This window comes from Antedon mediterranea, chromosome 7, assembly GCF_964355755.1.
Source record: "Antedon mediterranea chromosome 7, ecAntMedi1.1, whole genome shotgun sequence".
NCBI lineage: Eukaryota > Metazoa > Echinodermata > Crinoidea > Comatulida > Antedonidae > Antedon > Antedon mediterranea.
The window spans coordinates 1808088-1829795 of NC_092676.1; the positions used below are offsets into that span (position 1 = coordinate 1808088).

A 21708-nucleotide genomic window follows, 5' to 3' on the forward strand; every position below is an offset into this window, starting at 1 on the left:
ATTCGTAGAGCTACCGCGATATTATTGTTGTTCATTCATTTATTCATTAATTTTAAAAAATAAACAATTCACAGGAATATATAAATACAAAATTAATAGACATGATATATAAAAGTCAAACAAATGTATTTTCATGTTTTCTGGTAATTTTTGTACGGTTAAATGCGCATGCGCAATATTTACCCTCGTTGGGAGCAACATTAACTGGTAGGCCTTCGGCATTTTATGTCCTAATTCAGTTTTTGGTCTTTACGCAACGATTTTAGCAATAATAAAATATAAATTACACAATTTAGCTACGTAAAAAAGAATAATTGATTCTGATTTTGTTTTATTAGCCTAGAAATCGACAATCAGAAATAATTATTATTAATGTTTTACGTCATGCCGTGGGTGGGTGTCTTGATAAAATAGCCATGAGCCATATTCCTAATAATATATATCATATATAATATATATTACAAAAGTCGTCAAATGCAATATTATTAAAAATAGAATAATTCTGAATTTTTACAATATTTATCACTTGAACGTTAAAAAAATGAATCCTGACCATAAAAGAAAGATACGACACACGACGAATTTTGAAATACAGTTTGTTTGATTGATTGATTGGAATATTCATTTATAAAATTATAATTAGGCCCTATCATAGGGCCTAATTATAATTTTAGGCTATGCTATCTATAGTGTCTTCATTTGTGATAATTGACTTGAGGGGACGGGTTGCTTTATATCATATAATTAATATAGGCCTACACGCGATCAAATAATTTAACAATGTTTTTTAAAGTGTATAGTTTTCTAAGGATTTTTTAGGACAAGTAACGACGTTATAATTATTTATTACCTCTTTGGACAGACCTAGGCCTAATTAAAAATGTTTAAAAAAACACACATCACAGAGTTTGCATTCATTTTTCAGTACAGTGGCGTTAGTGTTGATTGATGGTGTGGCGGTAACACACACACACGGCGGATAGACAATTATGAATTGCGCCCTCACGCGTATGGTATTATAAACTCGAAAAATGGCCGCGAAGATCGGAGTCAAGTTTATCTCGAAGAAAGTGAGTAAAACACGATGGCAACCGGAAACATTTCAAAATGATAATGATATTTTTGCTACAGGCTCATGGGACAATAATGTAAGTATATCAATACAACCATCGTTAGTGTTGTTTATGAGTAATATTACAATAATAGGTCTAGGCCTACCTCCGTTTGGTCACGTTTGCATGAACATCCCTCGCTGCTGGCCTGCCTTCCCCTTTCTCCTCTAGTAGGCTAGTTCCGATCGATGTAGCCTAGGTAGGCCTCCTAGTCCTTGATGCTGGGCTTGCATATATCACAATATTAGTTGATGGTAGCTTTGCAAAAAAGTCAGTAATAATTATATTGATGGTATATAAGAATCAAGATGTTCTTGAAACTTATTAAATCACTCACACGTCACACAGAGTGACAGTCTACGTACTAATCGGATCGTCTGCTCTCCTCCTAGGATTCTCAGGACGCGCACCGGAAGGACGGACTTACGCGCAACGCAAGTCATTTTAACCAATAGCAAACGAAGTTGCTTGTGATTGGTCAATACTTTCTAGTCTCTAAACCACAAGAGTTAAGTTACTTCTTAAGAATCTTTTGACATATATTATGGTCTGTCTACAGGTAAATGAAATAGAAGTTTGGAGTTTACCTAAGATGTCCCATTTAACAACAGAGGTTGCAGATCCTGAATACGTGTGTGGCTGTGATCATATTGGGGATGTAACTGAACTAAAGGTACTATAAATTGTTTTTTATTTTTATCACCATAATGAGAATGAGGGAGACATTTGAACTGTGCATCTGTTCCCATCAATATGATTCTATATAACATTTAATTCAATTCCTTCATTATTTTAATTTAATAGCTTTATTTTTGTGGTATATTTCAGTTTGTTGGTGCTAACAGGTTACTGGCATCGTCTTCGACAGGAAGTGTAACTTTGTATCAGCTACAGACCAGGTCAAAGGTGAATAAAACAAGTATTCATATTATTTTAGATTGTATTATAATTATGCATTGACTCCAAAATAATAGGATTATTATGGATAATTATCTTGTGCAAAATGTGTTGTGCGTATATACAGACACGATGACATCAAATCACTACCATATTTGAGCATATCACCACCATATTTGGACATTATTCTGTCACATAAAGTTTGATAAACAGAGCTTAATGAATAAAATATTTACTACTTTAAATATTATAGACACTAACACTAGATCAACGCTGGGAAAAGCTGCACACACTGTGCGGTAAAGGCAGTGCATGTACAAGTATTGTTGTAAATGGTAGTGATTTTATCACAACTGGTGAAGATGGGAGTTTAAAGGTGTTAAGAATGGGTCAGCAGGAACCAGTAAGGTCTATGGGTAAGTAATAAACTTAGTAAAAAACTTAAGTAGCAAACTTAAGAACAAACTTAAGTAACTTAACCCAAAAGTAAAAAACTTATTTATATATGAAATTCACTGTATCACTGCCATAATGCAATTGGTACACCTTAAATACAAGCTTACAAACTTGTGTATTTCTACTCAGATTGCGCTGATAGTTGCTGTATAAATGCTGCCGTACAAGTAAAAAATCATGAGATTGTAACGGCCAACAGTAGAGGGCAGTTGAAGCAGTGGGACCTCCGACAGCCTGGTAATCAACCAGTCAATATATTCCTACTGTAAGTATGCCCTCTATGGACAGAACAATCTATAAAGCTCTGTCTACACTATCAAACTTTGTGATAAAAAAGTGTGATGTGCCCAAATATGGTAGTAATATGAAATCATAGTGTCCATATATGGGCATATATAGCTTAAAACAATGTACATTTTATCCATAAGTAAACTCTTTAATTATAATATAATATTGTGTTTTGATTGTTTTAGGACAGGTGAACAGTCCGGTCTGGTGTCTGTGGACAGGCATCCAAGCCAGGCCCATGTAGTCGCAGCAGGGGGTGAGGATGGCTGCCTTAATGTATGGGATCTAAGACAACAAAAATATCCTGCGACATTATTCACATCACATGATGGACCAGGTGTGTTAATTTGCATATTAGTTAATTTTCTGTAAAACAACCCAGGCAACAACCAATTTTAATTTTTCACAAACAGGATTAAACAAAGTATGCTGTAAAGGTTTATGATAGTGTAAAGCTTTGTCTACACTATCAAACTAGTTTGACCAAAAATGTGTAATGTGCCCAAATATGGAAGTGATATATACGGTATAAATATGGTAATGAAGTCACATCATATATAGGCTCATCACATTTTTTTGTCACATGAAGTTTGACAGAGCTTTAGATCAGAATATTAAAAAAATGTATATTTTGAAAATGTGCGGTTTATTTTTCACAGTATGGGACGTTTGTTTCCACCAATCAAGTCCTGATCATCTATTCACCTGTTCCAATGACGGATCTCTTCTCCACTGGGATAACTCTTCCACAAGTCTTCATTCTTCATCAATCCTAGCGTCACATGGACTACCAGAGCACCCACCACACACAGAAAGGAGTTCTGTGTCATGCTCCTGGTTATCTGGCGAGACGGGACAATCCGATGTTCAAATCAACTCGTTACTGCCCCCAAGCACAATGTCTATAAACTGTTTTGATATCTTAGGACAGAATATTGTGTGTGGGACAGACGGTGAAGCAGTCTATTTTCTTTATGGAATAAATACCAGATAAATATGATGGATTACATTGACACGCATGGATGACATCAACCTTTATTTGAATAATGTACCCACCGAAATAAGTGCAAATATATTATTTCTCTTGTTAAACATACAAAAGTTGGTAGGTGACTCATACTGTACAAAAGTCGACCGGTTACTAAACAAATCGGACCATTGCAATGATAAATAAAAGTTTAACTAGGTTCTGAGATCAGATGACTCAACATCAACCCTCATTTACATAATGTACACACTGAAATAAATGCGAATATATTATTTCTCATGTTAAACACAAATAAAAAAGGTTGTGTTGTACAGACGTCCCCCAGTTACTAAACAAAACGGACCATTGCAATGATAAATAAAAGTTTAACTAGGTTCTGAGGTCAACAAGATAAACAGGAACAATTTTAAAAACTTACCTTGGTTATTGTTGAAAACTGCTGAAAGAAATTTTGTATGAATAAAATGGTTTATATAGTATGTTGTAATGTATTCTAGTTTAGTCAATGCATGGACCTATTACAAGTCATTGTACCCCTTTAGTCAATGCATGGACCTATTACAGGTCATTGTACCCCTTTTCACCATACACTTTGTATTTCGTTACATTGTATATTTCACGCAACGTCCGTAAAATACAATGATCGTTTGCTCTTTTGACGTTGAAATAAATAAAAAACATTTGAAACGTTAGAAACATAACCGTCACTATATACTCCCCTATGATTGAACTGAAGCTTACGCAAATACACACATGCCTTATAAAGACGACAATCGTATTTTTTAAAAAATACATGGGTACACGCTACGGTTTACTGATAAATTGAGGGTCCTTCCAGATGTACAAAAGGGTCTAACCACCAAGTAAGTAAGTAAGCCTCCTGCATGGTGAATCTACAATTATAAAATCATCACCAACCCTATCTCAATAGTGAGTGGTGGGGGTGGGGGACGGGTGGTAGTAAAATACGTTAGAGGTGGATGCCATTTTCTAGGCTTTCAAACGGAACATCTGCATTTTCGAAGAAGTAGTGTATAATGCCAACTTTACTTTATATCAAATGGGTTAGAAACGGAGGGTGAAAAAGCAAAAAAAAAATTCATTTTTGTTACACAACCATATTTTGGTAATAATATTTTAATTGATAATAATTTAAGTTACTTAATACATCAATGTATATTTTAACCGTTTATTGATCCCACATAATACTTGTGTTTTGTTCAACAATTTGTAGACATCCATCATCACATTGTGCTTTTTGTTTGCCTGCACATTCCAATCGTATCTCGTATGCTTTCATCAATTTTCAATCATCATTAAACAAAAATCACAATTCCTTTCCTTGTAACCAAAAATTCCTTAACAAACATCGCCGTATCGGTTTAAAATTCACCGAATAGTAAAAACACATCTTTTCATTTCGGAACAAACAACGACTCTTGCAATAATACAGTAATTATCACAATTAAAGGAGAATAAATATTTTAATAGTTTTATTTATATTCCAATTTGCTTGTTTTGTGTTTTTTGCTTGTACATAAATACCGTACATACAATAAATGTGGCAAACCGCTCATGCGTGTAGCATTCCTGAAGGTTGACGCACTCCTGTGAACTCTACATCACCGACTGCCGTGTATACACGTACCTTTTACCATCTAATCAGCAATAATTTATATACCCGTTCTCATAAAAAATTGTATTTATGTAAACCATCAAAACCAGAATGGATCTTTACTTGAATCTTGATTATCTGTCATTGAGGTAGCTGTAGCTAGAAAATGAAAAATAAGTTTTTAAATTTAGTTATATGCTAATTTTTCTTACAGTATTTTATGATTATAAAAACATCAACCTAGTCAGAAAATTATTATAGAACTAAAAAGACATTGTATCTATAACAAACTGTGATTTTTATTGTATTTAGTTATGGCCGTAGGAATAGATTATCGTACCGTAAGTATACAAAATAGCTTATTAAATCGATTAAACTTGGTTCACATTCCAAAGCTTGGTTCCCACTAGCGACGCAATTCTCAAGGACGTAACGCAACGTAATGCGTGGTTCCCACTGGCGACGCAACACAAAGACCTAACGCAACGCAAGTGAATTGACCAATCACAAGCGATGGCTTATTCGCTTGTGATTGGTTAACACGCTTGCGTTGCGTTTACGTCCTTGCGTTACGTTCTAGTGGGAACCAAGCTTAAGTGATTTGACAGATCACAAGCGATGGATTATTAATTCGAACAGTGGCTTTGCGCCTACGTCCTTGCGTTGCGTTCTAGTGGGAACACAATTTAGGACGTATATGTAACGCAAGCGAGATGACCAATGACAAGCAACGAATAATCTATTGCTTGCGATTGATTATTTGCGTTGCGCGTACGTCCTTGCGTTGCGTGGTTGTGGGAGGAAACAAGCGTTAAGAGCAGCAATCGAGGCACCGTAAATCGTCTGCAACGCAGTATTGCGTCGCCGAGAAACAAAGCACATCATAATTAATATGTACAATCATGTTATACAATGTTCATATAACATAATCATGTTATTAAAGTACATATAAACTCCGTTGTTTAAAATGATAACAATGGCAATAAAAAATTATCACTTTTAGGTTTAAGTTTTAAACTGATAATGAACAAACTGTATGCCTACATGTACTATACACTCCGCTCTTCCTTTTCTTAAAGATATATTGTCCCCCTAAATCATTTTTTTTCTAAATTTTTGTTGAACAAAAATCGGAAAAAAAAAATTTACCTAAAAAGAATGTTTTTTTGTTAAAATTATCCGTTTCGTTTGTCTTTTTATAAGTGAATTAACTTTATTAAAATTGCAAAATGGCCTATTTAAAGTCTGACTTTTTTAATCTTCATTTTTCATGTTTTTGAGGGACAACACATCTTTAAAAATCGATATTACAGTACTTGCAATATACACACGCACACACATTTTTTGTTGTTTTTATGAAAATAACGTCATTAGGTCGTCAACCATATGAAGGTACAGTATAATTATGTATAATCATGTGATTAATGGCCCAAGTTCAAAATGTAATTAGACCAAACCGTAAAATAGTCTCTGAAATCCATGATTAATCGGAGTTGCAATATGAACAAACTAAGTACCGGTACTGAGTGGGATGGAATCAGATCAGTCCATCTAATTATTACCGCGTCGATGCAAGTTTACGCGGACGCGGACTCTACTCTCATTCATGGAATTCCAACAGCAATCCGAAACCCTGAAATATAATTAGCTATCCAGGTGAAAGCAACATAAATTAAGCTAGAGTTACTAAAAAACAAATTAGCAAACTATTTCATAAAATGTAATGGGTTGGAAGTCGGTGTTAATAAATGAGAAGAGTTGATGTGGTGCGCGTTGGTTAATGGTGCGCGTTGGTTAATGGTGCGCGTTGGTAATGGTGGGTGTCGGCAACGAGTGCGTGTCGGCAACGAGTGCGTGTCGGCAACGGGTGCGTGTCGGTAGTGGTGCGTGTCGGTAGTGATGGGGAGAGAACAAAAAAGAAACGATCTAACAATCAAACAAACCCGTTACAATAATTGGTAAAGGGTGGTGGTTGAGAGCTGTGTATGGTGGTAATGATGGTACTAGTGAAGATGATCGTACCGTGGTGTTGGTGAGTGGTTGGAAGTGTTGTCATAGATCAATAAAATGACGCTTTCAACGCGTTGTGTCATTCTTACCATTTGCTACCTCATACGAGTATTCATGTGGATTAGTGTACGCGATAGACCATCCAGGATCAGACGGCTTAGTATAATCACCATGATTCTCTAATCCGGGTAATCTACTCGCCCTCACTGGCGGCTGAATTAACAATGAAGAGTATCTAGGGTTGAACACTCCACAATTACTCTGAGCAACTCCATAACTTAACTCTGTGATTGGTCGATGATTGTACGCGCTCTGCGTCATGCTGTACTGCTGCAAGCACGCATCTGCACGATTGAAACTGAGATCACCAGTGACGTCACCAAACGCAGTCTGTTGGATTGTTGAAGTAATACCCATATTCATGTTGTTTCTCTTGATGTTGTGATAGTTACTGCTCCAGAAGGAAGGCGGGAAGACACGTTGGCTCATAAGAGGGCCTAAAAAACAAAACATCAGAATTCAACATTAATCATTTTTCTATTTAATTGGTAATTTATTCTACTTAGAGCAGTTGGTTCTGTCATGCCCGTTTGTCTTTCGACAAACCAATGGTAAATTTTACTAAAAAATATAAAACGTTGGTTGGATTGGATTTATTTGCTTCACTCACAAGTTAAATGAACTCAAATAATAATAACACACAACTCTAAACTCTAAAACAAATTTTGGCGATATTTGCCTTCCATATGTACACATAAAACATTAATAATGCACATACTACTAAATCGTGTAACATACTCAATCATTTCTAGCAGTGACATAGTTCAATGCCAACCAAATAAAAATACCTGAAAATATTTGTTGTTAAAATCCAGGAATGCGAATCGGCAGCTGTCTCGAGAACCAGCCGCTTCAATTCAATATCGCTATTTTTGGACATGACATTTTCTATGCTTAATCTGTATTTTTGTAACAATTTTGTATAATGACGTAATATTACACGGTTCTACGCATTGATCTGACACTTATTCGGTATCGCACACGTAATTCATAGAATTTAGCATGTGTCGTGTAATGTATACAACAATAGTCATAGTTCAGTCAGCCTATACTGTGTAGTAAAACACTTTCCACACTTTTTGACCAAAGTTGACTAATTCGACTTCTCTAAACATACTTTGCTGTGCATTATGGAATATTTTACATCTAATCATAATTCTTAGAACTGCATAGTTCAATATCCTATGTCTTAAGAACGTTTGTGAACTTGTGTCGAGTGGAACGCTCCACCGTTAAAATACGGTACCGTACTACGTCAAGTTTAACGTATACAAATAAACCGATATTCTAATCTTTGATAATAATAATAATATAGTTGAAACACTACTTACCGCTATTGTTATTGTTTATATCACCATTGTTATCATTCACTGATTTATTAGCCGTCATTATCACGTCTGACGTAAAACTACTCGGTCGATTCAACGCCTTCGTAAAATGGTCATCTACAACTTTGCTTGTATCCCCGGTAAAGTACGTAAATATAACACATTTAGCACTGACATACTCGGCCTCTGGGATCATTTCCTTATCACTGCCACCAGAATCAGACGAGTCCTCTTCCTCCACCTTAACATCACCGCCTCCTCCGACACTCAAATCCTGAGCTCGAATCTCAGACTCCTGCAACGAAACGTAACAATTACCTTGCATATCGGTTTTTTCTGTTATTGATCGTTTTAATGTCTACTTTAAAAATTCCGTAGCATTTCCGCATACGAATTACTGTGTGTTAAAATAGATATGCAAATTAGGTGCGACACATGTACACGCACTGATTACGTAACACGCGCACTGATTGCTTCTGTACCGTGAACTAAATACTAAGTATTTTCAAGCATATGAACAGGCATGTGATATTAAAACTATATTTTTTTATTACAAAATTAAACTATGTTTAAGCCAATACCAAACGTAGTACGCGTCTTATTGTCATCTCTCGTGTTTAGTCAAATATTAAAGTTTATTAGAGAATAACAGTCTGGTGTGTTGCATGCTCAATGTAAGAACAAAGAAAAATAACCAGTTTATTAGATGTAAAGTATTAATCTTGTCTGGGTGCAGGTATTTAAAAAGCAGTATGATTGGCTTTGTCGTGGGCAATTGGTCCGCATAGGCGTATCCAATTTGAAGGAGGAGGGGAGAAGGGGAGGGGAGAAGGGGGAGGGGAGAAGGGGAGGGGGAGAAGGGGGAGGGGAGAAGGGGTAGGGGAAAAGGGGAGGGGAGAAGGGGAGGGGAGAAGGGGAGGGGAGAAGGGGGAGTTCCATTTTCTTTTACATTTATATATAGGTTATAGTTCTTATTTCATATTCCACCCCTCTCCACTCCACCCCTCTCCCCTCCACCCCTCTCCCCTCCACCCCTCTCCCCTCCACCCCTCTCCACTCCACCCTCTCCCCTCCACCCCTCTCCACTCCACCCCTCTCCCCTCCACCCCTCTCCCCTCCACCCCTCTCCCCTCCACCCGTCTCCCCTCCACCCCTCTCCCCTCCACCCCTCTCCCCTCCATCCATCTCCCCTCCACCCCTCTCCCCTCCACCCCTCTCCCCTCCACCCCTCTCCCCTCCACCCCTCTCCCCTCCACCCCTCTCCCCTCCACCCCTCCACCCCTCCACCCCTCCACCCCTCTCCCCTCCACCCCTCTCCCCTCCACCCTCTCCCCTCCACCCCTCTCCACTCCACCCCTCTTCCCTCCACCCCTCTCCACTCCACCCCTCTCCCCTCCACCCCTCTCCCCTCCACCCCTCTCCCCTCCACCCCTCTCCACTCCACCCCTCTCCCCTCCACCCCTCTCCCCTCCACCCCTCTCCACTCCACCCCTCTCCACTCCACCCCTCTCCCCTCCACCCCTCTCCCCTCCACCCCTCTCCCCTCCACCCCTCTCCCCTCCACCCCTCTCCCCTCCACCCCTCTCCCCTCCACCCCTCTCCCCTCCACCCCTCTCCCCTCCACCCCTCTCCCCTCCACCCCTCTCCCTCCACCCCTCTCCACTCCACCTCTCTCCACTCCACCCCTCTCCACTCCACCCCTCTCCCCTCCACCCCTCTCCCCTCCACCCCTCTCCCCTCCACCCCTCTCCCCTCCACCCCTCTCCACTCCACCCTCTCCACCCCTCTCCACTCCACCCCTCTCCCCTCCACCCCTCTCCCCTCCACCCCTCTCCCCTCCACCCCTCTCCCCTCCACCCCTCTCCACTCCACCCCTCTCCCCTCCACCCCTCTCCCATCCACCTATTTCAAAATCATGGATCCTCCATTCGTCCAATATACCAACGGTTAACCCAACGCACTTATGATAATGATACTACTGTATGTGCTGTACGAGTACGCTTACCGTAATAATACGTATAACGTAATAATAGTAATACGCATAAACCGTGGTTCCCACTAGCGACGCAACGCAAGGACGTAACGCAACGCAAATGAATTGACCAATCACAAGCGATGGCTTATTCGCTTGTGATTGCTAACTGTCTATAACTTCGCTTGTCATTGGTTAAAACGCTTGCGTTGCGTTTACTTTACGTCCTTGCGTTACGTTCTAGTAGGAACCAAGCTTAACGTAAAATCGTTACATAAATAATCCCGAAATAAATATAAACATATGCCTACCTTTCTACAAGGATACTGAAAATATGGATGTCTTTGTAGTGACTGGTATACAACGTCTATACAACTCATCTTGTAATGTAAAATGTTTCACAAAATACATGAATTTATGTTCTGTTGAAGAAACTATTAAAAGTCGAGACATGAATATATTATACGTAATACGAACGGTAATTACACGCACAATACAGTATCGTCAAAGTTTGTCACCTGCTCATCAATACGTTGTCAGTATGTAACGTAAAGTTGTCACTGTCCCTTTGGCGCGCATCCGATAACATTAATGACATCGCAGATATTTCACAAATGAGCTGTGATGTGATTTCATTTTAAAAAGATTTTAACGAAAACCTTGATACCGCATCGTATATGAAGCGCCGTCGGTAATTGTGGCTTATAATGCTGCACGACCGTGATCTTTCCGGCGGTAACTTTTACTTTACTACTTTCTACGTTATATTCCTGTATTGGTAGTAGATCGAACGGGAGATCGAAGAAACAAGCACTTCGAAATCATCAAATAAAATCCAATCAAATTGTAAATGAAACTGTTTGAACGGGACATCAAAACTATACGTAGACGTCCTTCTCCACTTCTCCAGTCCAGTAAGAAAAATAGGCCTATACAGTATATTTTAAGTAGTAGCCAGCCTACTTCCAAACAATGTGTTCCGTTTACCCATTTCAAAAGATTGATACAATTTCTTAAACAAGTTCCCTAGACTCTCGACTCTAGCTCCAAGAGTGCAATGGCCCAGTCACGTGATGTAACATCATTATGTGACGAGTTGTCGTGGAATGCGTCGATCGCTACAAACTCCGCCTCCTAATTTATGAGATCACGGAAATTATGCGAATTTGTAAACAGTTTTTACCTCCCTGGTATTCATGTATGATTAAATCGGAAAAATAAATACAGTATCCTTTCCAGCGATCAACTATACTGTACAATGAATGAGAGAGAAGTAGATTATCTTAGATATATTGTCCCCCTAAAATAGTTTTTCAAATTTTTTTTAATATGCCATTTTAATGTCACATAATAGTTATTCACTTTGACCAAAAACTGGATCGAAAAAAAATGTAATTTAAAGCAAAAAATAAATTTCTGTCAGAGAATGGTTTTTGGTTAAAATTAAACGTTTCTTTTGTCTTTTTATAAGTGAAATGATTATTTGTTTTGGTCTTTTTTTTACAAAAGTAAATTAACTTTATTAAAACTGAAAAATGGCCTATTTAAAGTCTGATTTTATTAATCTAATTTTATTAATCTAATTTTTGATATTTTTTGGGGACAATACATCTTTAATCAAACGATATTTGCTTCCAACAAAAATTCCTAAACCCAATTGTAATGAAAAATGAGATGATTTGGCTGTGTACCCAATTACAAAACACCAATTAAAGCACTGATTGGCAGCTACGAAATCACAAACTAATTGTGACAAAAAAAAATGATCTGCTCTTGATTGATTTTGCAAAAACGAAAAAAAGGTAAGTTAAAATTTAATGCAAAAAATATGAAAACAAGTATAGGCTAAAACTAATTTGTTAACAGTTCGTTAATTAATTAAAGAGTGACCCACACGGTGACTCTCTGCTGCTCACTCATCCGTGCAAGATTAATAAGCTACTACCCAATTCATAAAGCAAGGCAGAATTACACGTCCGACAGCTAGACTTGCAAATTAAAGGCTCTCATTACAATTTTCTACTCATTTACTGTGTGCCCATTAGTACTCCTTGAATGATTATGGAGATTACACTCATGGAAGAATGAAGACTTGTTAATTACTCATCATACATAATATAGCATTTCTTAATTTGAACATTAATACCAGACCACTACCAAAACTAAAAACAAAGCAGATCTGAGATTGGAGAGCAACAAACTAAAACCTTTATGTTACAAAAAATTGTGATGTGCCCATATGGACATGATGATGTCATATCACTACCATATGTGGGCATATCACCACCATATTTGGGCACATTAAATTTTTTGTCAAACTAGTTTGATAGTGTAAACAGAGCTTAATACTTGGACACCATTTGATTACCTTATCTTCGCACACACAAATTGTCACAACAACCCTTGTATATACTGTTGTAATGTTTTATTATAAATTAATCATTCCGGTTTTGTAATACAAATTGTTAATTCAAATGATCTGAATACAGTATTGCTGTAAACTGAAATTAAAATACATGTTTTAAAAAATATTAAAGATATAAAATAATTAAGAATAGTGCAGATAAAATTAATAAATACATCTGATTTTGTTGTCATCAAAAATTTGTGAAAGAGATGACATTTGTAATGATAACATTAGTTTGTTATACTGTGTATGACAAAATACTTAATTCTGACTAAACGATGTTTTCTCAGAAAATTTTGTATGAGCAACTTTTGAAAAGACCTTAGAAGTGCAAGGTTGCATGCATTATGCTAATAAAGTACTCCGTGCCTTGTGTGCTTATTATAGCCTATCTCGTCAACCTCATTGAGAGAGGCAAGTCTCCTATCTTTTTGGTAATGATTTTTTTATACAAAATACTAAGTATGTGTGTCACTTATCGGAGGTGAAAAATCCCTCATTAGGGTAATGGTAAAATTGGCCAAAATAAATGTTCACAGTCAAACAAATTAAGTAACTGCAGTAGTAGTATTTACGGCAGTAGTAGGCTCTTGTTTATCATCAACTGACACTTCTTTGTTTTCTGTTTTATTAGGCTCATCATCTTTTTGTAAAAATTCCTCCCATTTTTGTAATCTTGCTTCCCTCTCTGTTTCGGTTTCTTCTATTTTGTAATCCGTTGTCCCGTCCCACTGCGTGGCAACGAGTTGACGCTGTGCGAACCATCTGAACGCAGAAAGAAATGGCGGGTTAATTTAATTTATGCAAGAGGTTAATAAATGGTGGCAAAAATGAATTAAACCAAAATAAAAGTACATTAAAATTAATCTATGAAAACTAAAAACAATAATTTTTAAAAGAAATTAAAATATTCTAATAACACAACACACCTTCCATTCAATCCCAGAATGCAAATGTCTGCTGCCTCCGCTGTTGAAAACTTTACCGAAGCCACGCCCTCTGCATGTTGCTGTAAAAGATACATGTTTACGTTATCAATCAATTGTTAGAGGAGTAATCAATCCAGAATGATTGAATTATCAGTACATGGATTGAAAATTAAATGTAATAATTGTGGATGTTATCACATTTCACTCTATAAATACACAACTAGTATAAAGTGAAAGAAAGTTTGAAAAAAAAAAAAAAATTTTTGAATGGCTCAGAAATTAATAGACACATAGAAGAAGTTTTATTTTGTTTATTTATTATTTAATAATAATAATTTTTTTTTTTGCAATTCATGAATGTTATATTGTATGTATTTCTTATATATATTCTGTTTTCGTAAATATTATGAGAAAAAGTTACACTTACATCAAATATCATCACTTTCTTAACTTCTCCAAACTTATTACACTCCATTGTTAAATCATCTTTAATTTCCGTGATAATTGTTGCATCCTCCTGTTAAAAAAAAAAAATTTTTTAATTTATTTCATTACTCTAGGACCATTAAAGATGTATTGTCATCCAAAATCATGAAAAAATTTTAAAAAAATCAGACTTTGTATAGGCCATTTTGCAGTATTGATTAAGTTATTCACCCATAAGAAAAAAACAAAAACAAAAAATGATTTCACATATAAAAAGTTACATTTAACCAAAAATTCATTTTGACTATTTTTTGCTTTAAATTACAGTTTTCTCAGGTAAATAATTTGTTTTGACCCAATTTTTGGTCAAAGTAAATTACTATTATGTGACATTAAAATAGCATATTCAACAACAAAATTTAAAATATTATTTTTTCAGGGTGATATAGGCCTATATTTAAATTTATTTTTTTTTACATAAATATATTTTTAAAGATAGGCAAATATTAGTCTGATAAAAAAACAGATACATATAAAATATAAACAACAGATTAATATATAGAATACACACACATACAATTAATTCATGTTCTGTGCAAATACCTCTATTATGAACAAAGGGATGTAGAAGAGCATATGACCATATAAGGAAGCATTGGAACAAATTATACGCTTGATGTATTTTGATTGATGTTTGCATAACAGTAAAGATCTGATTACTTTTGCTGAGGTAACACTACACTTGTAACTTAAATCAAATACTGGCCAATCAAATTGATTAATGCATGAAGCCTGGTGTAAAGTGGATAATGTACTAGCCAAGTAAATCTAGGTCTTAGATGTCTCTCTATGTTTTTTTTATGTACCAAAATGAAAAAATATGCAAATGTAATTTGGATGAATGAATTAGAAAATCATATATGATGACAGTGTAGCTAAATGCTACATAAAAAAGAGCTTAAAGATGTATTGTCCCCTAAAAACATGGAAAATGAAGAATAATAAAAAAAGACGTTGAAGAGGCCATTTCGCAGTTTTAATTACTTTTTTTAATCAATTCTGTAGAAAAAACATTTTTTTAAATATAATGTTTTCACTTAATAAAATTAAAAAGACAAAATAAACTATTAAATTCAACCGTAAATCCAGTAAATTTGATTCTTTTTTAAAGTTAAATTTCAGTTTTTTCAGGTAAATAATTTTCTTTTTTTCGATCAAAGTGAATAAATATTATGTGAAACAAAAAAAAATTGTTATTTTTCCAGGGGTAATACAGAAATAAATAAAACCCCCTCGAGGATTTTTTTAAAGATAGTAAACACAAAAATAAACTTACATCAAAATCTGTAGGATGAAATAAATGTTTAATTATGACCACCGTTTCATTCCTTTTTCGCTGTTGATCTTTCTTTTCAGGCCTCCAATCAAGCAACCTTAAAAGGAGAGAGGAAGTTTAGTGAGAAATAGAAAAAAAATTCAACCAAAAAAATGACCAAATTTAAAATATGCACATCATATTTTGAAAATATACTGGTATGTCTTACTTTTGTTGTGTACTTTTTTTCTTTTTCTTCTTCTTTTTCTTCTGTGAGCGGTACTCTCCTCTTTGTGAAAACTTTGCAATTTCTACCGATAATTTATGACCTCTTAAATCAGAATCATCTAAAATTTGCAGAGCAAGATCTACGGACTCTCTCTAAAAAAAATGCAGAAGAAAATATTTATGAAAGTTACTAGAGATGACTCGAGTAACATTGGTGATGAGATGGTAGTATACAGTAGAACTCATAAAAATGTAATGGGTATACCCAACATATTCATAATATAAGTTAAATAAAGTTTGACAAAAAAAAGTGTGATGTGCCCAAATATGGTAGTGATATTCTCAAATATGGTAGTGATATGACATCATCGTGTCCATATATGGACACATTTTCACATAAAGTTTGATAGTGTAGACAAAGCTTTACATATTGCCTTACCTTGAGGTAGCAACACAGTCCATCTCCTTTCAAGTTCCCTTCATTATCTCTGTACAGTTTCATCTTGAGTTCTTCCGTCTCCTCATTCATCATAATGATGCCACATTTGCCCATCAACTCCTTGAATTCATCCATCGTGACATCATCGGGTAGTCCTGATACGTACACATTTGTGTTCTTATCGTCTTCTATCTCAAACCATTCTACAGTAAAATAATGGGAAATTTATTTTAACTTATATCGGAAGCATACAGTTAACTTTGTTTTTGTTTGGTAAGACCAAGGCAATCTAACAACAGGACACTCAGCTCGCCTTCCCAAGATAGAAACTTGGAACAGTCATTTGATCTTATGTCTGGTTGCGACAAATAATGACTCGTAAATAAAGATTTTCTTTTCTTACGATCCTGTTGTTTCCGTTTCTTTGTACCAGAGTCTGGCTTTGATTCTCCAGCAGCCTGCGTTGCAGCACTTTTTGTATCTGTGACTTCTTTTGCATTGCTTGCATTATTCTCTTTGGTTGTCTTCCCATCTGTTGGTGCGGTATCTGTAGCAGTGTAGCCGTAACTAGCTTGGTAGGCAGCAAGAAAATCTTCATCTACCTAAAATAATTTATATAAAATTTGAAGGTGGTTATAAACAAATACAGTTTACATTTTTACTTTCATTTTCTAAAAAGCTGTAAAAATATTTGCTTATTGAGCTGCAAACTCAAGTTATGAGTTTTTGGTTTAAAAGACTTTTTACTCAAGCAATACTGCCTTATCTAAAGCTCTGTCTACACTATCAAACAAATGTTATGTGCTCATATATAGTCATGATGATGTTAAATCACTACCATATTTGGGCATATCCCTGCCATATTTGGGCACATTACACTTTATTTTCCAAACTAGTTTGATAGTGTAGACATAGCTTTAGAAAACATCAAAATGTCATTTATAAATTGTTGATTAACTCAACTTGTCTAACAATTATTTAACAAAAACAGCTACATATTTTTTTTAAACTTCTAGTCAATCAAAGTATCTCATTTTTATTATTATTTTAACTTGTGTGTTATTCCTTTTTTTTAGATCGAAAATAAATAAGAAATCTAAAAGAGATGGTTATTGCTAACCTTTGGAAACCAAGCCCTCTTTGACTCATCCCATTCGTACACAGTTCCGTCATTAGGGTCTGTATAAGTGCGGCTGGATTCATCCTTCTCTGCTGCTAATTCTTTTTCCAATTTTAACTGTCTTTCAAACTCAGTTTGATCATTCTCCATGTTAATCAATATACCTTAAAAAATGCACACTAATTTGCAATAACTCAAATGATTCATACTTTCAAAATTCAATCAATATAATATGAAGAAGTCATTTTATCAATATTGTAAAATATTAAAACAGAACATTAAACTTAATTTAAACAGACATAGGCCATCTAGCTGGGGCCTACATAAATAATTATTTTCAATGAAATTATTTAGGTTAATTAATAATAATAGGATACTAGGCCTAGCAGCTACACTTAGTGTGCATAACTAACAAAACTAGCCCGGCCTAAATAGTCAATAGGTCCCTCCCCTACTACAGTACTACTAGGCCTAGTATTAATATACAGTACCACACTAAAATATTACTAGGCTAGCCTCTAGGGCCTAGTCTAGGCTAGGCCTCTAGGCCTACTAAAAAAAGAGAGCTGGTAAGTTGTTAACAAGGTCTAAAGTTAGCTCTAGGAGTACTGGGGTCATGCTGGGTACTTTATATTCATACAATTATATCAATTACCATATAATTTGATTTGTCCGCTTTCAAAAAAAGCATACCATCAGGCTAGGCCTAAAACTTGAGACAGACCGCCACGGTGAATTTTGAAAATCGTCCTGTATGCGATTCGATTTTTTGTAGTGATTTGTACAAAAAGAGAGGGCGCAATTCATAATTATTGGTTATGGTGCGATTTAATTGTTTGTACATTTCAAAATTTTACAAAACTTTAGAACTGTTTATTTTATACCGCCTCTATGACGTTGTTTTCATCTACACTGTTTATTCATATATAGTATGTGAATTTATTAACATAACCTACTTATATGTTTTGTATTTGAATATATCTATGCATTTCTGTAGAATGAGAAAACACTACAAATGAAATTGCTTTAAAAGCATGATTTATACATATACTTTACAAACTATATTATACAAGTGACTATATATAAAAGATGAGAGTTGACACATTAATTTTGGTGGACTAACTTTTTTTGTTACTTTTCTCTTTTGTTGTAAACTTGATTATGGTTTTTCTCAAACCAATAAGCAAGCCAATTAAGCTAGGAACCACCAAAAGACTGGCACTGGTAAAGATTGACACCAGAAAATATTGGCACTGGTAAAGATTGACACCAGTAAAAGATTGACACCAGTAAAAGATTGGCACCGGTAAAGATTGTCACTGGTAAAGATAGGCATCGGTAAAGATTGGCACTGGTATTAAAGACTATACTGGTGATAGCAACGGCAGATACAAAGACAGATTGTATTCTGCATATGTTTATCTCTGACAGCACTGCTGTGTCTTTTCAACCAATACATTTTTTCCCATTTAATTAAAATGTTTTAATCCTAAAAAATTAATCCTCAATTTCAATATCGTCGTCTAAATCAAGATCATCGATATCTTCAAATAATGATTCATCTACTTCAACCCGGTCACCTGTAAAAAAATGAATTAAATCATGAATTATAAATTTTTAAAAATCAAAATTCCTATTCCCACTAGAGACTCAACGCAAGACGTAAGGGCAGTAATTTGATCAATCACAAACGATGGATCATCAGAACTGTTGCTTGTGATTGGTCAGCTCACATTTGTTGCGCCTACATCATTACATTGCGTCTAAGTGGAAACAAAGCAAACTGCTACTACTATCATATACAAAGTTTAATTGACATGTGTCGATAAAATATCTTTTCTCTTTAAAATATTGAATTATGAATAAAAATACCTTTTCTTTTTAAATTATTTATCAATTATATGACTTACTTTCATCCAATAGAGTTAAATCTGAATCGTCTTTAACCTTTCCATGTAAAAATAATTCTCTGCCTGCAAAGATAAAAGAAATAATCGATTAAATTTTAAAGGCCAAAACTTGATAACCCAAAGCATTTTTTGGTCTTTTATTTTAAGTTTTGATTTTTTTTTCAAAAAAGAATAATCTTCTTTAACAATCATCAGAAAATTGGGTAATTCATCACTGGAAGATGTTTATTAAAAAATTAAAATATTCAAATTTGATGGAAAAAAATCATGTTTAAACTGAACTGACTAATAGACTGACCTGTGAGTTTCTTTGACTTTATTTCAGTAACTTGTTTTGTTTTCATTTCACCTCCAAATGTTGTTTTCCATTTCAAGAATGACTCTATTGTTACTGGTGTGCCTATAAATACTTTTTCCTGCATAAACAAACAAAAACCATTGTATGTATATATATGGGAACATCACATTTTTTTGTCACATAGAGCAGATAGTGTAGACAGAGCTTTAAGGTACACAGAATGAACAAATTAACTGCCACGCTAACAATAGTCTAAACAGTCTACACTGTGTGTGGTGTGTGGATTATTTGTAGATTTAAGAATAAAATTCAGAAATACCTCCTCCTTCTTTAGCCTTTCTTCTTCTGCTACTTTTGCATTTTCTTTTTCTATTTTTATTCTGTCTAAACTTTCATTCAGGTATTCTTGTACAGCTGATACTAAAGTGAAAACCATTACCATTCCGAGATTTTCCTCTGCCTAAAAAGTAAAACATAACAGCAAACACTTTGAATATTTTCAGTGTTGTTACTAAAGATTTGTCTACACTATTGACACGATGATGTGATATCACTACCATATTTGGGCATATCTCTACCATATTTGGGCATATCACTACCATATTTGGGCACATCACACTTGTTTTTTGTCAGACTTGTTTGTAGACATTTCTTTAAGCAAGACAAACATTACATTTACATACATACAATAACATTTTAAAATCATTTTAATTAAATAATTGATGATAATCAATGTGATAATTCACCTGTTCTTTTAAAAGTTTCAATATCGCTTCTTCATCTTCTTCTTCTAAACTACAAGATACTATTTCAAAATTTGGGGATTCATCGGGGTACATTGCGGTATATTCAAAGTGTAGCACAACACAAACTGTAAATAAAAACATTTAATAATCTTGAATGTAGAGTAATAAAAATGATGACAATGAGGATGATTAATTAAATAATGTCTTAAGGCTCTGTCCACACTATCAAACTGTATGTAACAAAAACATTGATGTATATATGGACATGATGTCATATCACTACCATATTTGGGTATATCACTACCATATTTGGGTATATCACTACCATAATTGAGCACATCACACTTTTTTTTTGTCAAATTAGTTTGATAGTGTAGATCATTTTTTATACTCACCACTGTCTACTGCTTCATCTAAGTAATTATTTGATTCTGATGATATACTGATATCAAAGCTATCTGATGATATACCTACAATTAAATTACAATAAATTAATAATAAAAGATATTAAAGTTACATATTACGCAATACACTTACACTTAATGTTTGATGGAAATAGTTTAGGCTAGTGCCTATTAGATTCCATTTCTAGCCGAAAATAGTTGTCAAGTCTAGACTTAAAGATGTTCACTGAAGAGGCTTGTATTACATATTCAGGCAGAGAATTCCAGTGATGTATGACTCTGATGGTAAAAAAGTTGACCCTGCACTATGCAATATGCAATATACTATGCAATATGGAATGCAATATGGAGTACATTAATAAAATATAGTAGGCCTATTTATCGATACAAATACAAATAAGAGTAGACTACGTAGGTCTACTAACTAACATGAACTAGGCCTAGCCTAGCTAGCTAGGCCCTACCAAGACCGGGCACCATCACAATACTTCTACTACTACTCTCTCTATCTAGGCCTAGGCTACTAGGTTTTAGGCCAGCCAGGCTAGGACTCTGAGTCATGGCCTGCCGGCCGTGTGTGTTCGATAATGCGAAAGCAGCACATATTTTGACATTTCTAAATACCTGAGAATTCTTCTGGGTAAATACATTGCAGCGCTTCAATCTCGTTTCGTTGTTCTTCTTTATAATCTGTCATTTGTACAAGATTTTCTCACTACACCACCAAACGAAATGACTTCACTTCTTTTTTTTTTCCTGT

At 35.1% G+C, this 21708-nt stretch overlaps 4 protein-coding genes and 1 long non-coding RNA gene across 5 annotated transcripts in view; 1 reads left to right on the forward strand and 4 right to left on the reverse strand.

Annotated features, from left to right (window-relative positions):
- The window catches only part of LOC140055362 (uncharacterized), a 119458-nt gene extending 118213 nt beyond the window's left edge, over positions 1-1245 (reverse strand). The window contains exon 1 of the long non-coding RNA XR_011846665.1: positions 1219-1245. This is a non-coding gene — a long non-coding RNA (uncharacterized lncRNA). The remainder of the gene's footprint in view (positions 1-1218) is intronic.
- LOC140055357 (nucleoporin Nup43-like) lies at positions 913-4220 on the forward strand. The gene is made up of 7 exons (XM_072100683.1): positions 913-1148; positions 1672-1785; positions 1941-2018; positions 2263-2425; positions 2595-2730; positions 2939-3090; positions 3413-4220. The coding sequence occupies exons 1-7, from the start codon at positions 1032-1034 to the stop codon at positions 3745-3747; spliced, it is 1095 nt and encodes a 364-aa protein (XP_071956784.1). The 5' UTR covers positions 913-1031; the 3' UTR covers positions 3748-4220.
- Positions 4221-4805: 585 nt separating this feature from the next.
- LOC140055358 (uncharacterized) lies at positions 4806-11702 on the reverse strand. Its single transcript, XM_072100684.1, has 4 exons — positions 11038-11702; positions 8758-9049; positions 7456-7863; positions 4806-5515 (listed from the first exon to the last, which is right to left on the reverse strand). The coding sequence occupies exons 1-4, from the start codon at positions 11104-11106 to the stop codon at positions 5457-5459; spliced, it is 828 nt and encodes a 275-aa protein (XP_071956785.1). The 5' UTR covers positions 11107-11702; the 3' UTR covers positions 4806-5456.
- Positions 11703-13119: 1417 nt separating this feature from the next.
- On the reverse strand, positions 13120-18328 carry LOC140054241 (17S U2 SnRNP complex component HTATSF1-like). Its single transcript, XM_072099159.1, has 9 exons — positions 18246-18328; positions 17591-17754; positions 16874-17072; positions 16471-16673; positions 16033-16184; positions 15825-15921; positions 14490-14579; positions 14063-14142; positions 13120-13898 (listed from the first exon to the last, which is right to left on the reverse strand). Exons 2-9 carry the CDS (start codon positions 17738-17740, stop codon positions 13682-13684), a joined length of 1188 nt encoding a protein of 395 aa, XP_071955260.1. The 5' UTR covers positions 17741-17754; positions 18246-18328; the 3' UTR covers positions 13120-13681.
- A 131-nt stretch (positions 18329-18459) lies between these two features.
- Positions 18460-21703, reverse strand: LOC140055361 (RWD domain-containing protein 1-like). The gene is made up of 7 exons (XM_072100689.1): positions 21573-21703; positions 20940-21014; positions 20545-20669; positions 20118-20258; positions 19799-19916; positions 19501-19563; positions 18460-19170 (listed from the first exon to the last, which is right to left on the reverse strand). Exons 1-7 carry the CDS (start codon positions 21643-21645, stop codon positions 19088-19090), a joined length of 678 nt encoding a protein of 225 aa, XP_071956790.1. The 5' UTR covers positions 21646-21703; the 3' UTR covers positions 18460-19087.
- Positions 21704-21708: the final 5 nt, after the last annotated feature.

Coding starts and splice junctions, on each gene's coding strand:
- LOC140054241 (XM_072099159.1), bottom strand. CDS start 17,740: ATGGAGAATGATCAAACTGAGTTTGAAAGACAGTTAAAATTGGAAAAA. Junction 16,674..16,873: donor GAAACGGAAACAACAGGATC/GTAAGAAAAGAA, acceptor ATTTTACTGTAG/AATGGTTTGAGATAGAAGAC. Junction 15,922..16,032: donor AAAAAAAGTACACAACAAAA/GTAAGACATACC, acceptor TCTCCTTTTAAG/GTTGCTTGATTGGAGGCCTG.
- LOC140055361 (XM_072100689.1), bottom strand. CDS start 21,645: ATGACAGATTATAAAGAAGAACAACGAAACGAGATTGAAGCGCTGCAA. Junction 20,670..20,939: donor AGATGAAGCAGTAGACAGTG/GTGAGTATAAAA, acceptor TTTTATTTACAG/TTTGTGTTGTGCTACACTTT. Junction 19,917..20,117: donor AAAGGCTAAAGAAGGAGGAG/GTATTTCTGAAT, acceptor TTGTTTATGCAG/GAAAAAGTATTTATAGGCAC.
- LOC140055357 (XM_072100683.1), top strand. CDS start 1,032: ATGGCCGCGAAGATCGGAGTCAAGTTTATCTCGAAGAAAGTGAGTAAA. Junction 1,149..1,671: donor CAGGCTCATGGGACAATAAT/GTAAGTATATCA, acceptor GTCTGTCTACAG/GTAAATGAAATAGAAGTTTG. Junction 2,019..2,262: donor AGCTACAGACCAGGTCAAAG/GTGAATAAAACA, acceptor TAAATATTATAG/ACACTAACACTAGATCAACG.
- LOC140055358 (XM_072100684.1), bottom strand. CDS start 11,106: ATGAGTTGTATAGACGTTGTATACCAGTCACTACAAAGACATCCATAT. Junction 9,050..11,037: donor TTCAGTATCCTTGTAGAAAG/GTAGGCATATGT, acceptor GTTTCGTTGCAG/GAGTCTGAGATTCGAGCTCA. Junction 5,516..7,455: donor CTCGTATGAGGTAGCAAATG/GTAAGAATGACA, acceptor TTCATTTTCTAG/CTACAGCTACCTCAATGACA.